At 30.1% G+C, this 14823-nt stretch overlaps 2 protein-coding genes across 2 annotated transcripts in view; both read left to right on the top strand.

The window, feature by feature from the left end:
* The window catches only part of LOC109596645 (glutamate receptor ionotropic, kainate 2-like), a 34881-nt gene continuing 20058 nt past the window's right edge, over positions 1-14823 (top strand). The window contains exons 1-5 of the mRNA XM_049964779.1: positions 1-284; positions 5901-6053; positions 6755-7124; positions 10042-10183; positions 12487-12657. Of these exons, the coding sequence (XP_049820736.1) occupies positions 191-284; positions 5901-6053; positions 6755-7124; positions 10042-10183; positions 12487-12657 (930 nt within the window). The 5' untranslated portion in view covers positions 1-190. The remainder of the gene's footprint in view (positions 285-5900; positions 6054-6754; positions 7125-10041; positions 10184-12486; positions 12658-14823) is intronic.
* LOC109596684 (uncharacterized) lies at positions 10857-12201 on the top strand. The gene has a single exon (XM_020012255.2). It carries the CDS (start codon positions 10905-10907, stop codon positions 12150-12152), a length of 1248 nt encoding a protein of 415 aa, XP_019867814.1. The 5' UTR covers positions 10857-10904; the 3' UTR covers positions 12153-12201.

Genomic DNA, 14823 nt, shown 5'->3' with positions numbered 1-14823 from the left:
CTTGGTGCGAGAATTGCAACAACAAAAAAAAGCACCAATAAAACCAATTGTGACGAAAGTACACTCTATCAATTGGAAATTTTAATTAAATTTCACCACTGTTTAGTGATCACACAACTGAACGGCAAATATTTGTTTGTGCGAAGTGGACGTGTGTCACGTGTGACCAATTTGAAATGCGTTCGGCGAGATGATTACCCTCTACTTAGTCCGTGCTTTTGCGCTTTGTGTTTTGATTGTTTCACCGCAGATATGTTTTGGCAAAAAGAAAACACTACACATAGGTAAGAATTTACTTCTTCTGTAATGTGTACATAAAATGTTCTTATGATAAATAAATGCAAAAATTGTGATAAAATTCAGTATAAACACCAGCTTATTTAATATTTATATTTAATTAATTAAACATTTCAAGGAATTCTTGTGAATCAATAAAAATGTGTGATTTATTTATTTATTTATTTTATATTTTTAAATTGTACGCATTAAACAAGTACACATTTAAGCTTAAAATTTGTTTAATAAATATTTTAATTGAAAATCATGTTTATTTTTAATAAATAGGACATTTAACTTTGTAAGTTAATCAATAAACATATTTTCATAATAGATATTAATTATATCATTATAAAATTCAGTTAATTTATTAGGACACTATTGATTTAAAAAAGGCTTTATTATATCAACGCAGCTCTAAAATTATAGCGTTATTTTTACTGAATGAAAGCAGAATTAATATTAAATTGTTTGTAAACAACTTGAACAATTAAAATTTGTATCACAAATCAAGTCACAAAAGAAATAACAGAGGTTAAATGAAAAACCAAATTAATATTTCTGATAAAAGTTAGTGTTTAGAAATAATACAAGTTAAGAATAACTCCCAACATTTATTCTCTAATTGAATTAAAATATAATTTAAAACATCAAAATTTCTCATTTGAGCCAAGATTGAAACCACCAGATGTTTTTAAAGACCACCATTATTTGTAACCTGAAAATAGACTGTAATGAAACTGATGATTTCGTATCAAATAACTCAAAAATAACCACATATTATCGTTTCTTAAACAGAAAATAGGTGTTTGTTGTGAAATTTACAGCGTAAAATTTGGTTTACCATAAAACTTAAAGTTTATTGGGCTATAAACACCTTCATTTAATTGAATCAAATTTGCAAGTTGATATATCATTTAAAAACAGAAGTAAAATATTTCTGTGTCATGATCAAATATTTTATTCACAAATTTACTCTTTTTATTGACTAAAACTTAAAATTTAATTTTTATTTAATTTTTTGCTAATTTTAAAATAAAGCATATTTTTTATTAAATACAACTGAAAGTGACATTAAATTTATTTTATTTTATTTATTTATATGCTAATTTAACTTTATCAGTGCAAATATTACATAAATTATTGTATGATAACAGAATCTTAAATTAAAACCATTCAATTCTAAATTGTTATTCCTGATAATTTTAAAAAGATTAAAGATATTACGCGCTGAAGTTTTGCAATGTATTAGAGAGTTCAAGAATCTCAAAATGCACCAAATGGAGCAGCGGTGTCAATATCAACACCATATGTTTTAAATTAAACTCTGATTTTTACTTTGTGGTGTATAGATTACACCGCAGATACAACATATAGAAGTTTTTATTATTTATTGTTTTTTAAATACATTATAACCTTTAGATTTTAAATCATTTTTAATGATTATCCAGCATCTCTTTCTGGTATTCATTAAAAAATAACAGATCCACTTTACAGTACATTTCACATTAACTGACAGTTGGTTTATTACTTTTGGACATATAATAAATATTTTAAATTTAGGCTGTGTTTATTAAAATATGCTGTAAACAAAACTTGTACATTAATCAAAGCCCGCCCACATGTTTTTGATCACTACTTTCATGTTCATAGAAAATCGTTGTTGTTTTAAGTATATCAATTATGAACTGTCGATTGAACCCAATGTGAAACTGGTCATTTTGCCCAAAAATATAATTAGAGTCTAGTTATGACAATAAGATAACATCTAGTTGCGAACAATGTGTAAAATACACATTTTCATTAAATATTGATAGAAGTATTATAAAGTGAAATTAAATGTAAAATCACCATTTAAAAACTCGTGGAAACAGATGAATTGTCCCAATGTTACCAATACCAATGTTTTATGAACAGTTCGCGGTGTGAAATATTAAAAAGGACAGAATGACTCACTGATTCATCTCGTCTACGTGACGTTGGCAATGCAGGATTTAAACATGGATATTAATGTAAGACCCTGCTGGTCGGTCTTGACACGCGGTGTACCACTTTTAAGCCGCCCCCCTGCAATTCCGGCTTCTTGGTTGCTGTACTCTGGAAGTCCTTAATAATTCTAGGAAACTTGGGTGCCACATTTCTCGCCCGGCATATTACCCCAAAATGTTAATCTTAATCACACTCGAATGGGTCAATACTCGGCTACACGAGCAAATCATACGCTCAATTTAATCGCTTCGGTTATATTCACGGTGCATGTTAAGCGTTCTTCAATTAAAATTCGATTCGAACGCAATTGTCATAGTCAGTTTTGATTAATTTGTACTTCGATATCATTCAATTTTTCGCGAATAAAACTTGCCGCAGAAATCATTTTTCAAGCCAGTAAGCCACTTTATGACACCGCACATATTTTATTTTGTATATAATATGTGAAAATTGGGTTCGTATGCCTAAGGGACCGTCGTCTGTGAATTTAAAGGGAGTGAAAGGAACAAGGAGGAAATGAAAAGCATACCGTAAAATAGCAGGATAGGTCTTGTCGTGCCTTTAATATCGAAAGTGTGTCCAGCCGAACGATATATTGAAGAATATACTACTGTCCTTTGTCAAACTTTACCAATATAATACCTCTATGTATTAAAAACAGAAGCCTTATTAGAGTGAGGTTATACTTTTTCTTGCACCAATTTCAAAATCCTTTTACTTGTTGATTTTCACAAGCTTTTGATTAGTGGCCCCTAATTTTAAATATTTCGAAATTTCTTGGTTATTTACTAAGCCGGTTCATTTAACCGGAATTATTTACTCTTCCGTAACATTCGTTTCCATACCTGCACGGTCGGGTTGCTAAAAATATTTTCGTTATGGTTGATGTATAAGGCTTCGAGCAACTTTTTTTAACTACTTTTTGTGTTTGTTCACTGGATGTCACGTTGATCCTTCCATGTCTGTTCTGCTAAACCAGATTTTGAAGTTTCTGCCCTTATTATGTGTAGTCTATGTTATTCGATTATTACTTTTACAGTCTTTTTGTTTCCCCTATACAAGGGGCTTCTCAATGTCTTCAGGGAAGTAAACACAGTTCTCAGATGTCTTGATATCCTTTTCCAAAACACTTTTTTCATAAAGTATCGTGGGAGCGAGTCCTTTTTTAATTATTGTTAATAAAATTTCTTTTTGAAGAGATCTTTTGTGATATTGTCCAATTCTAATTATTTTAAAAAATATTGTAGAACAAAAAACAATTTCAGTTATGTTCATTTTTTATGTCAGTATGCTGAATTTTTTTACCTTTTAAAATTACTTTCTTGCCTGTCCGACAATAAATCTAAACATGTTCTCTTTCCAATAATCCTGATACCTCATTTCCATATTAATTAAAATTTCATGAAATCCTTTCTCATCATTTTCAGTGTTGAAATCAAATGGAAATTAATCTAGATGGGAGTGTAGGAAATGTATTTTTAAGAACATATTGACACCAAGAGTATTTTAAAGTAATTTTTAAAATATCAAATTCTTAACAATTTTTACACAATTATTAAATTTCTTATTTCCTAAAAGATCAGGGCCATAGTCCTAAATTAATTAATTTATTTTCATTTAATTTTTATGGTTGAAGTTTTTCATATTTCTGCATTGCATTAAAATACAGTTGAAATTTGACTTAATATAATTCTACTTACTTGTTTTTATTTCAATAACGGTTTAATAAGCAACATTCAACAACCTACTCTGTTCTTACTGTTCAAAGAGTTCACATAAAACAGAATCTTGCTCATTGAGATGATAAGGGTCAAAGTAGGAAATATGGGAACCAAACTAAATAAATAAAAAAAATTTCAAAAATATGGACAACATTAATTAAATTCATGTGTGATAAGTTTCCAATAATTATCAATTTCAGCTAAACATTTTGTAACTTTTTAAGGAATCTTTAAAATAATACATAAATGTACGTAATAAAAATTATTAAGTAAATTCTTAGATTTAAGTGCTCCGCAGCTCTGAAATCTAAGCACTAAGCAAACATCTATTAAATTAGGTCAAGGAAACAAACAGATCATAACAAAGTAAATAATCCTCGTTACTGAGAAAATAACCTTAAAAAAGAATCTTTTGTAATAAATTAATACTATTGTCCGTTTTCTAAATAAACTGAATAAAACGCATTGTTAGAACTCCTTGTTATTATCATTGGCCTCAAAATGAAACTCGTTACATTCTTATAGCATGTAAATTGCTATTTGTATGTAAAATAAAGTATTTAATGAGAAATATTAAGTTAAATTGAAAATTTAACAATTGTTTGGTTAGCGTGTTCACATGAGAAAAGCATAATTTAAACCAGCTGATTTCTTTAAAATTGGATATGCAGGATAATTGGGGATTACATCTATCTAATGAACTTGCAAGGGGAAACTGTAGGGATCGGGTTAATTTGATATCTAACTATGAAAGCGGACTAATAATCAAGTCGGCTAATTACCATTAACAGTAATAAGTGTTATAATTGTTTCTTTTCATACTAAACAATGTATTTTTCGTAGATTAACTTGTGTAAATCAAGATATAAGATAAGTTAAAGTAAATACATGAACATCTTTAGGGGTGAAAGTTGCGTATTTTGCATGATTGCTTACCCTTACATTAGCTTCATCATTAATAATTAAATAAAATAAAGGCATGTACCAAAGAGAATTAAAATAATTATAGCTTATTGCCATAATTAACATCCTGAATATTGATAATGGATTTGCTGCAATATTAATGTCATTAATGTATTTTAATAGTGTAAAATTTTAATTAATTAATTATTACTTGGAAAGTATTAATTATCTATAATATATAACGTACAAACATGTCGACGTGATTTTTAATAATTCTATAGGTTAGAACAATCATTAAACATAAATCTAAATTTAAATCAAATTTGTTAATACTTAATTGTCTTAATTATAAACAGAACAATTATCTGAAACTAAAGCACAGTTTTAATCCTTTCCGACTAGATAATTTACTTAATAATACCATTATCTCAATACAATCAATTCAACTGTCTTTAGGACCGTGATTGTAAACTTTAATTAAACCTATATTTACTTTTTGCTTTGTTACTAGATAACTATGAAACTTTTCATAAAGTTTGTTCAAATTCTGGTCTCAAGTATAGAATAAACGAAGATTTTAATTAGCATTAAGTTAAACACTTGTTTGGGTTTTGTGATTATTTTCTTATCGACGCTAATTGCTTCTTCAAAATTAATTTCATGTATTATTTGAGTTTAACTTCCAGGCAAACCATTGAACAATTTCAAACTTTTAGAAATCCGCTTTATCAGAAAATAATTTCTCAATGCAAGTACAACGTTTAAATTTTTCTGTAGTCGTTCATTTATTTAGCACTAAATAGAATGTTCATAAATTTGTTTCTGAATTGATTTTGAAACGTATCCAATATTGCATAATAAACATTGTTGCAATAGTTTGGATATACCTATTCAAACAAATATAATTATTTGATTTTCTATTTAGAATCTATGACTGGTAAATGATATCAGTTCATTATATTGCATTATTAATTTCGGTTTATTAATTATAATGAATTTTGTTTGTTGCAGGAATATTTTTGGACGAAGATGATATTGATCCCGTTAAACTAATAGCTTTACAAAGTGCTACTTACAGAATCAATGCATTATCACAAAGATACGAATTAAAACCTCACATTTATGATGTGAAAAATACTGATATTTATAAGACCGGAAAAGCAGGTAATAAAATTAAATTTTCAAAATTGTTGACACTGATTAATGTATCATAATTTAATTTCCCAATAACACAAGACCCATTACATTTTTCAGTTAATAAAGCTACTTTTGAAGGAAATATTGCACCATAAAACAAAGTCCATTCTCGCATAAAAGATGCAGTTGTTCATGCACTTGATCCTAAAATAAAACAACAAAGCATATTATACAAGACGAAATTTATAGTACACACAGTATAATAAATAACGATCATTTATATTCGCCAGAGTAAAATTTAATGCGATAATGTTACGGCAAACATTTTTTATTAAACAAGATGAGTTGCGTTGACGTAGTTGAATATCGCGGTAATTTATTTCATGTTGGATTTTAATTTAATAACATTTATTTATGTGAGGATTAAATTGAAAATTCAAGTGCATGAATTAACAAAAAAATGTATGGTTAAACATTACGAAATTAAAAAACATAATAATAATGTAAAATTTATCAATAAAAATATTTATTTAAACGTCAATGTTAATAAAAAGTAAATATTTAAACTTAAAAAATAAATTATTAATAAATTTAAAGGTCTCATTCATTGAAGAAAAAATAAATAAACTAACAAACCTACTACCATAAAATAATTGTTTAAAATATATCAATTTTGCCAGAATCAAAATTTAATATTTACTAATGTTTATATTATACCATTATTTTAGTCTGCGAATTATTAGAAAAGGGAGTGGCGGCAATTTTTGGACCGGAGTCGGGAGAAATAAATGAAATAATTCAATCGACGTCCCTAGCCCTCCAAATTCCACATTTTCAAACGTTTTGGAATCCAAAATTAGTCTCGTTTTCCGAGCAACTACCGCCCGACAAGTCAATTCCAGTTTTCAACTTATATCCCAGTCCCCGCACATTGGCACAGGGCATCGCGACGTTGGTAAGGGAAAGCAACTGGAACACTTACACAATAATTTACGAGAATGATGAGGGACTTGTCAGGCTTCAGGAGACTCTAAATCAAAGACTCTCCGGCGACCCAGTCATCACTTACAGAAAACTAGGTCCAGGGCCGGATCACAGGTTAGACTTATATTTATTGATTTATTATTAACAGAATATTATTGAGCGTGTCTCATAAATAAATGGAGCTTTACTAGATATATATTTTCCACCAGTTTGCATTCGTTGAAACACAAAGCCACCCAGAAACTAACCCTTTTAAAATTGTCCAGATAATACTCTCTATGATAGATTTTTTCTGTCATGACAAAAACAGAAACCCATTCATCCCCATATTAGCATAGAGAATGAAATACAGACTGTAAAATATACATGCCTCATGCATATATTCACTGCGAGAGCTAAATCATACTTTTGCAGATAATATCGCAATAAAAAGGTTTAAGCTTCATAAAAAGCTCAAAATGTTTGTTCAGTTGTGCAAAAACAAACGAGACTTTAGCAGCTGCCCAATATAAACTATGCCCGAAAAATAATACACAAAATATGCAAAAACGCCGTAATTTGCGGCTGAGCTTTCACAAGTTGCATATAAATCAGGTTGGTTCAATTTCGGTGGACGCTTTAGCGGATTTTAATTCCCGTTTCCAGTTTTAGTTTTGCTTTTTATAGATTGCTTTCAGTGCTTCTAGATGATCAAATCTCCGCTTAAAAGTAAAACAAAAATTAAAATCGTGTTACACATGGATACACCATTCAACTACACAACAAAGCTCCGCAGTTTTATACAAACAATGGATGGAATTGAGGAATTCAGTTTCCTCTATTACATGAAACAGTGTATTAGAAATACGGTTAGGGACCTATTCAAATGAGCCATAAGTAATCGAATAAGAAAACAACTGAAACCGATTACGTGAAAAAGTTCAATAAAGTTCTGGTTAATTGTTAATTCTAGTCAATGTATTATTCAAACCACCTCCACAATAAATAAAGATTATTGACCCTAACCTCCATTGGGAAGGGTAAAAAGACTCTCACGAGTTGCATAAGTACTAGTACTATTTTATGAAATTCACTAAATATACGGCGTATTTTATTTTATTCTCTTTAGACAACCAAAAGAATATTTCATAAACTGCATTAAAATTTTTAAAAAGGAAAACCTAATTTTTTATTTAAATTATTTTATATAAAATTTAAATAAAGTATTTTATAAAATTAACTGTATAAATGCATTAAAATAATAATAAAATTTTGACTCGGTCTTTTATAAAATATTTTATACGTAAATTTAAAATTAGCTTTTATAAAATATTTTATCATATATTACAAAATAAAATGGTTATAAAGGGTTTATAAGAAGAAATACTGAACGAATTAAATTATGACATTATTTCTATTTAAAAATGTGTGTAAAACTAACAATTATGTATACATAAATCTGACTGATAAAATTTGATGTATACCAGATCAATATTTTAATACAAGGATGTCTCCATCTCTGATTCTGATTGGAAAAGTGAAATTTTATTAAATTTCTCTTTATCTTATTTTATAAAGATTAAACGAGTAAATGTAATTTATCCAACGATCCATCTTTTGAATAAATTGATTCATCATCATTTAAATTGAAAGGTGATTAGGGGAGTTTCGAATCCAGGGAGTCCAACTTAAATTAAAAAATCTTAAAGATATTTTTCACACTTTTTAGATATATTGGAATTATTAGATTAGAATTAGATATATGATATTAGAATAATACTTCTTATAACTTGTTTTGCAGTTTTGACTCTAATATTAGTATACATTGGAGAACATACTTCATTAAAATGCAAGACAAATAAGTTTTGGCATCCGAAAACAAGTTTTTGTGCCAGTAACTTATAACCTTCGGTAACCACCGCATCCCCAAACGTACGAGAAGCAAGATAAGAATATTTACATAGTTACGAGCTGCGGTTATTTACTTGAAATTTTAATTATATAACTTATTTAAAATACAGTTCACGAAAACGGAAAGCTTGACCGATTTTGCTATCACATAAATAATAAATAACGCAATAGTAATTTAGTTAGACTAATGAAGTTTTTGATTAAACAAACTTTAAACATTCAGTAGTTGGTTCAGTTGACTATACGTTAGAATCCTACTTTACGGCTCTATAAAAAGGAATGTTTATGGGTGGCAATGACTGAACTGTCTAAAAGCATTTATTTAAGAAACATAAAACCCAACGACCTGAATTAAAGTTTTTTGATTGTTTTCCTTATATGCTTTAGTAAATCTTGGTGATCTGTTAAAATTCATCACAAGTAACCTTTATGTATTATTATACTATTTTCTTCATAAAACACAGTACCTTTTACAGATATTGCACAATAAATATAAATGCTATAAGAAGATAAGCAAATAACTAAGTAAACTAGCTTAAACATTTTACAGCGGCAGAAATTCGTTGAATCGTTATGGCACAACTCTCATACGAAGTTATCTAAAACTTTTGATGTAACTCTGGTCCTGGCTAGGGTCGAATGATTATGAAGTGAAACACTTAGCATAGCCTAAATTGCGTTTTCCAATGAAATGTTGTTAGCCTTCTATTGAAGTGTATTAAAGTCACTAAATTACAAATCAATACAGATTCATCACTGTTTAGAGAAATTTGATAAAGAAGGGAGTTCGTAGACAAATCTATTTTTCTAAATGCTACGCAAATCTATATTCCAGTATAAAAAAATATTTTAAATTTATTGTTTATTTTTAAATTATATAATTTTAGTTTTATAAATTATTTTAAAAAAATATTTAACTACTTTGGAGAATGACTATCACAAGGCAAAAGTAAAATTAAACCATTTTTTATTAATCTAAACTGGTAATTAATTATTCCGTCCAAACCTCCCTAGTTAAGAAATTCTTGGCCCATTTCCATGGAGCATAAAAGCTTACATAAAATCTCGCTTTGAATAAAAACTTTCCTAATAATACCGGCATCCTAAAAAGTGATTAATAGTTATCAATTTCTGCTTCCAGGACGTTATTGAAAGATATTCGAAGGTCTGGCGTTGCACAAATCATTTTGGACTGTCATATCGACAACATATTGATAATATTACGCCAAGCACAAGAAGTAAAATTGTTGGAGGAATATCATAGCTACATATTAACCAATTTGGTAAGAATCTAGAATATTTATGGTTGACTATAACTGTCATATGCTGACAATTAATTAAATACAAAAATCAAAATTTCTAATATGTCCGATCAAAATGTTGATAATAAACCTCAGGGCACCCCACAAAAATCTAAATTTACAGCAAGTACTCACACCATTTTACCAGAAAACTTAAATACCGAAAAATCTGAATCTATGGGACTGGATAAACGAATAAAATCTGGTGAGGGTTCAAGTTTCAAACAACACAAGTTGGCAGCGGACCCTGAGACGATTTTGCCCAAAACTTTTGCAAATTTTACATCCAAGTCAACAGAATCTGAAAGATACGTGAAACAGATATCTCAAAAAATGGATAATCCTTTCGTTTTTAAATCTCAGCCGCCCAAAACTTCAAAACCTGTGGATTTTGGAATATTTGTTTTAAAATGTGCCTTTACAATGGGCGTATTTTATACTATGTGGACTATGGGTGTTTGGAATATGAATAAGAACAGGCGAGCATAATTATGATTTCTGTACAAAATCAATCTAAATTGTAACAAACTAAATAAAATATTAAGACCTAATAAATATAGATTTTTTAAAACAGGTTTATTAATACTTAATATAAAACATTGAATTTCAAAATAAAGAGGTGCCACCCGTTGATTGACAATTTGTCAATCACACGTAATATCATAATGACATATCACATTATCAAAATTTTGTAGTGCCAGTAATGTCCCATAAATCCACCGCAGAATGCACCAACATCTCCAACATTTTGGTCACGCCCGTTGGCAAACCATGCAAGGAAAAGTTGTGCGGTATCCCTAAGGTTCGAACTATACCAGTATGTCGTATAAAACCCAAGGCAATCAGAGTATGTACGGGCGCGGACCTTCGACGAATGTGTCCGCCACGAATGTGCGATTGTTCCACAACAAAACCTAGAGGAAACGCACTTTTAAGTTTGCTTCTCTTTGGATTGAAAGCGGCAATTGCTGCTGGCGCCGTGTATGTAACTTATGACATGGGAATTTGGGGTACCAACGACGATTCACAAAATTTCTACAGCACTACTTGCAACATTATTGCACCAACAACGATGACACCCAGAAGAATTAATAATAAGTGGGACCCACCGTCTTGTTTTGAGTCCAAAACCCTTTTTAAGATGCCACCTTATAATCCGTATGGTTGCGACGAACCGCCATACAATATGTCCAGGGTCTTTTATGCTTTGGAAAATATTTGGAACCATTCAATTTATGCAATATTTTCTAACGTAGCTGCTATGCCGTATAAAGTTTTGGCCATTCTAAATCCTGCCGAAGAGGAGATAATAAAAGAAAAAGAGCCCTTAATCCAAACGGCAACAGAAGATGTTGATGACGGAGAGGAGGGAGAGTCAACAAGTTCCACAAGTAGACGAGGTAAAAGAACTAATACATGTCCTCCTGAAGGAGAAGAAGAAAACGCAGATCAAGTAGAAGATGTAAACTATGACCCGGACCATCCATATGAAACCATAAAGCGAAAGCGTAATCTAAGAAAACATGTCGAGAGATACGCTTACAACGAAGAAGATTTCAAGAATATGGATGCAGATGAAGTAATCTCTAAATCACCAGAAGAGATAATTGCAGAATCAATTAAGGTCGAGCAAATAAGTGAAGAGGACACAACTTTAATTTCACATGAACACGAACAAGAAGAGAACACGGAAACAACAGAAAACCATAGGGAGTCAGAAGAAATTGTCAACAATAACAATTCAGATGCACCAAAAGAAGATACAGAAACAATTGAAGATTCTTTGAACGCTTCTAGTGAACAAAATGCTGAAAGTCAAATCGCAGCCCAGGAAGATCATGTAGTTTCTGATAATTCCGTTACCAAGAAAGGAGAACTGACATTAGAGTCGGTTATCTATGGTGATGCATTAGCCCAGAGGAGAGCTAACAAAAAAGATGGTGGTGACTAAGCGGTTATTCGAACTATTTAATAAATAAACATCGGCAAATACAATAAAATTGTTTTTCATTTATTCTTATGGAGCAAACAATCTGTGAAGAAGAATCACAAATCAAAATACATCAAAATTACATTTTAATTATACTTCTTCAGACAAAGCCATTCTACGTTCTACAAGGTTTCTCACTATTTATAAATAGTACGTAAAATCTTGATGTATAATTGAAAACATTCCTGAGAAAATGACATTATAAAGCTACTTCAAGATGACAATTTTATATACTGTCTTTGACTTGAATAATATCATCGTCAATTTCATCTTATTTTTTGCATATATATTTCAGGATGCACATACGCTTGACTGGAAAGAATTCGAGAACGTTCAGACAAACATTACAGCCATTAGGCTTCTTGATCCGAATGGCGCTGCCTTAAAAGATGTAATACGAGATTGGCAACTGGCCGTGGAAAATCAACAGCATAAAGGAATTGAAATTGCTTCAAAATCAGTGAGGGTAAGTATTTAATGATGGCGCTTTATTGACGTAAGATGCATTTTGAAACAGCTAAAATTTAATTAGTTAAATGTGACTTGCTTTATTTTCCGGATGTAAATAAAATTAATTCTGTTGGATGATGAACAAATTTAACAATGTTACTAATACGAAGAAACATTTGAACATAAAATGAAGTAAATTCAAAATGCTTTCAGTTGTTACAAGAGTGTAATTCCATACGTCGAGTTTTATTATATATTCAGAATTACACTACAATGTTCCTGTTTGCATTTGATTAAAAGTTTACTTTTGTGATATATACGTAACAATTTATACACAATGTTTTTAATACTCAGCATTCACGTTTCGAATAATTTATGTGTCAACAACAATTTGGATGCGGCGCCGTTCTGCGCATCGGACACAATTCATTTGTTTATTTGACGGTGGTTGAATGAATGTGGCAGAATAAATCAACACTGGAATTTCCACTGAAAGCATATAATTTCCACCAACACAGGTTCTACGCCAATGACAAACTAAAATCCAGTCTTCTGGAAAATCTAATCATCCGGAATTAATTCCGGATTCCGGACAAACATGTATATGCGTAAATTTCATTCACCTCTTGCGGGTCTATTACAAATTGGACATTTTGCGCAATTATTGTGTTGAATTCAATTATCTAATATGAGAGAACTCGATTTTCATTAAAATTAGTTATTGTCATATAATCAAATTTTGTGTATCAAAATATGAATATTTTAATAAATAATAAATTTAATATATATAAAAAATCAATTTAATTTATTTAAAATTACTCAGATAATATGGATCCCACATACAGCGGTGCCCACAATTATAGTAACGTATATTTTAAGTTGCTATGATTATGGCCTCTACTTTATATGGGATAAAAAATAAAAAAAATATTATTATATATTTTATTGTTGTTGTATATACTATGCAACTGTTAATCTAATTTTATTCTTAAAAAAATGTTTTTTATTTTTTAATTGAGTTTAAGGGACTCTGAGAAGATGATTGCTGAATAGGAGTAATTGGAGCAATTCATTTTTCACTTGCTTAGGATCATATTCACTGAACTACAGAACAATGGAGGTGAATAGTTTTTAGTGACGAATTTAAATTTAATTTACAGTTGGCAGTTCAATTATGTTATTTATGTACAAGGATATATCAAATACCAATTTGCTTCCATATAATGATGAAAATTGATGCTCTTAATAAATATGTTTCAACATGCAAATGATTCCAAACACAAGTCCAAAATTAGACAGGTTTAATCATAAACTAAAATATTTAGCATTTTAAAAAGTTGCTATAATAATGACACAGTAAGCAAACATTCGGTATAAATATTTGATTATATATATTTTTTTACTTTTGTCTATAACAAAAAAAAAATATATCGATTTATGTTCCACAACTCTATCCTGCCTATTCTCTCTATATCTATTTTCACTCGTATATCAGAATCATAATTTAAAAAACGATCTGACTTCTACTAAATCCACATTTCAACCGTTAACATCAAAACATGATCGAAGATGTCGATCCCATGGGTAACAAACATAGTGCAGGACAGCACAGCAGAAACAACAATTTATATTAACCGTAGCAAGTTGTCCCCAGTGATACAACAGAGATTGATATGGATGGAATCGAGGACCGGCCGCAACCGAAGTCTGGAGTCTAATCGACCGGAATTAACTTGGGACGTCCAGACCGACGTATTACATATGTTATCCGGCTGAATTTACTGGATATTGCGCCCATTCTCATAGTCGTAAGCTCAAGATCTATGCCGGCTACGTGGAAATCCTCGTCGTACGATTTAAAAACACGAGGTTTATGTAAAAGGTTTCGTCAGAATATCCATATCCAATATGTCGAACATCCGTTTGGTAAACAACATCGTATTTTTATCTGGCGTTAACAATTAAAGCTCCTATGAACTAATCTTGAATCGATCGATCAAGTCGATAGCAGCAACTATAAACAATGACTAACTGTAACAGATAATGCCATAATAACCATTAAACCTCCGTTTACTAAGCCAATTATCGGGTTCAAATTCAAATACTGTACACTATAATGCCATTCTGTATTGGGGTACAATCTCAACAAAGATATGTCGTAGTGTTAAGCAGGATCAGTTGA

The sequence above is a fragment of the Aethina tumida genome, chromosome 3 (genome assembly GCF_024364675.1).
Source record: "Aethina tumida isolate Nest 87 chromosome 3, icAetTumi1.1, whole genome shotgun sequence".
Classification (NCBI taxonomy): domain Eukaryota; kingdom Metazoa; phylum Arthropoda; class Insecta; order Coleoptera; family Nitidulidae; genus Aethina; species Aethina tumida.
This window is presented reverse-complemented; position numbering and strand designations above follow the sequence as displayed.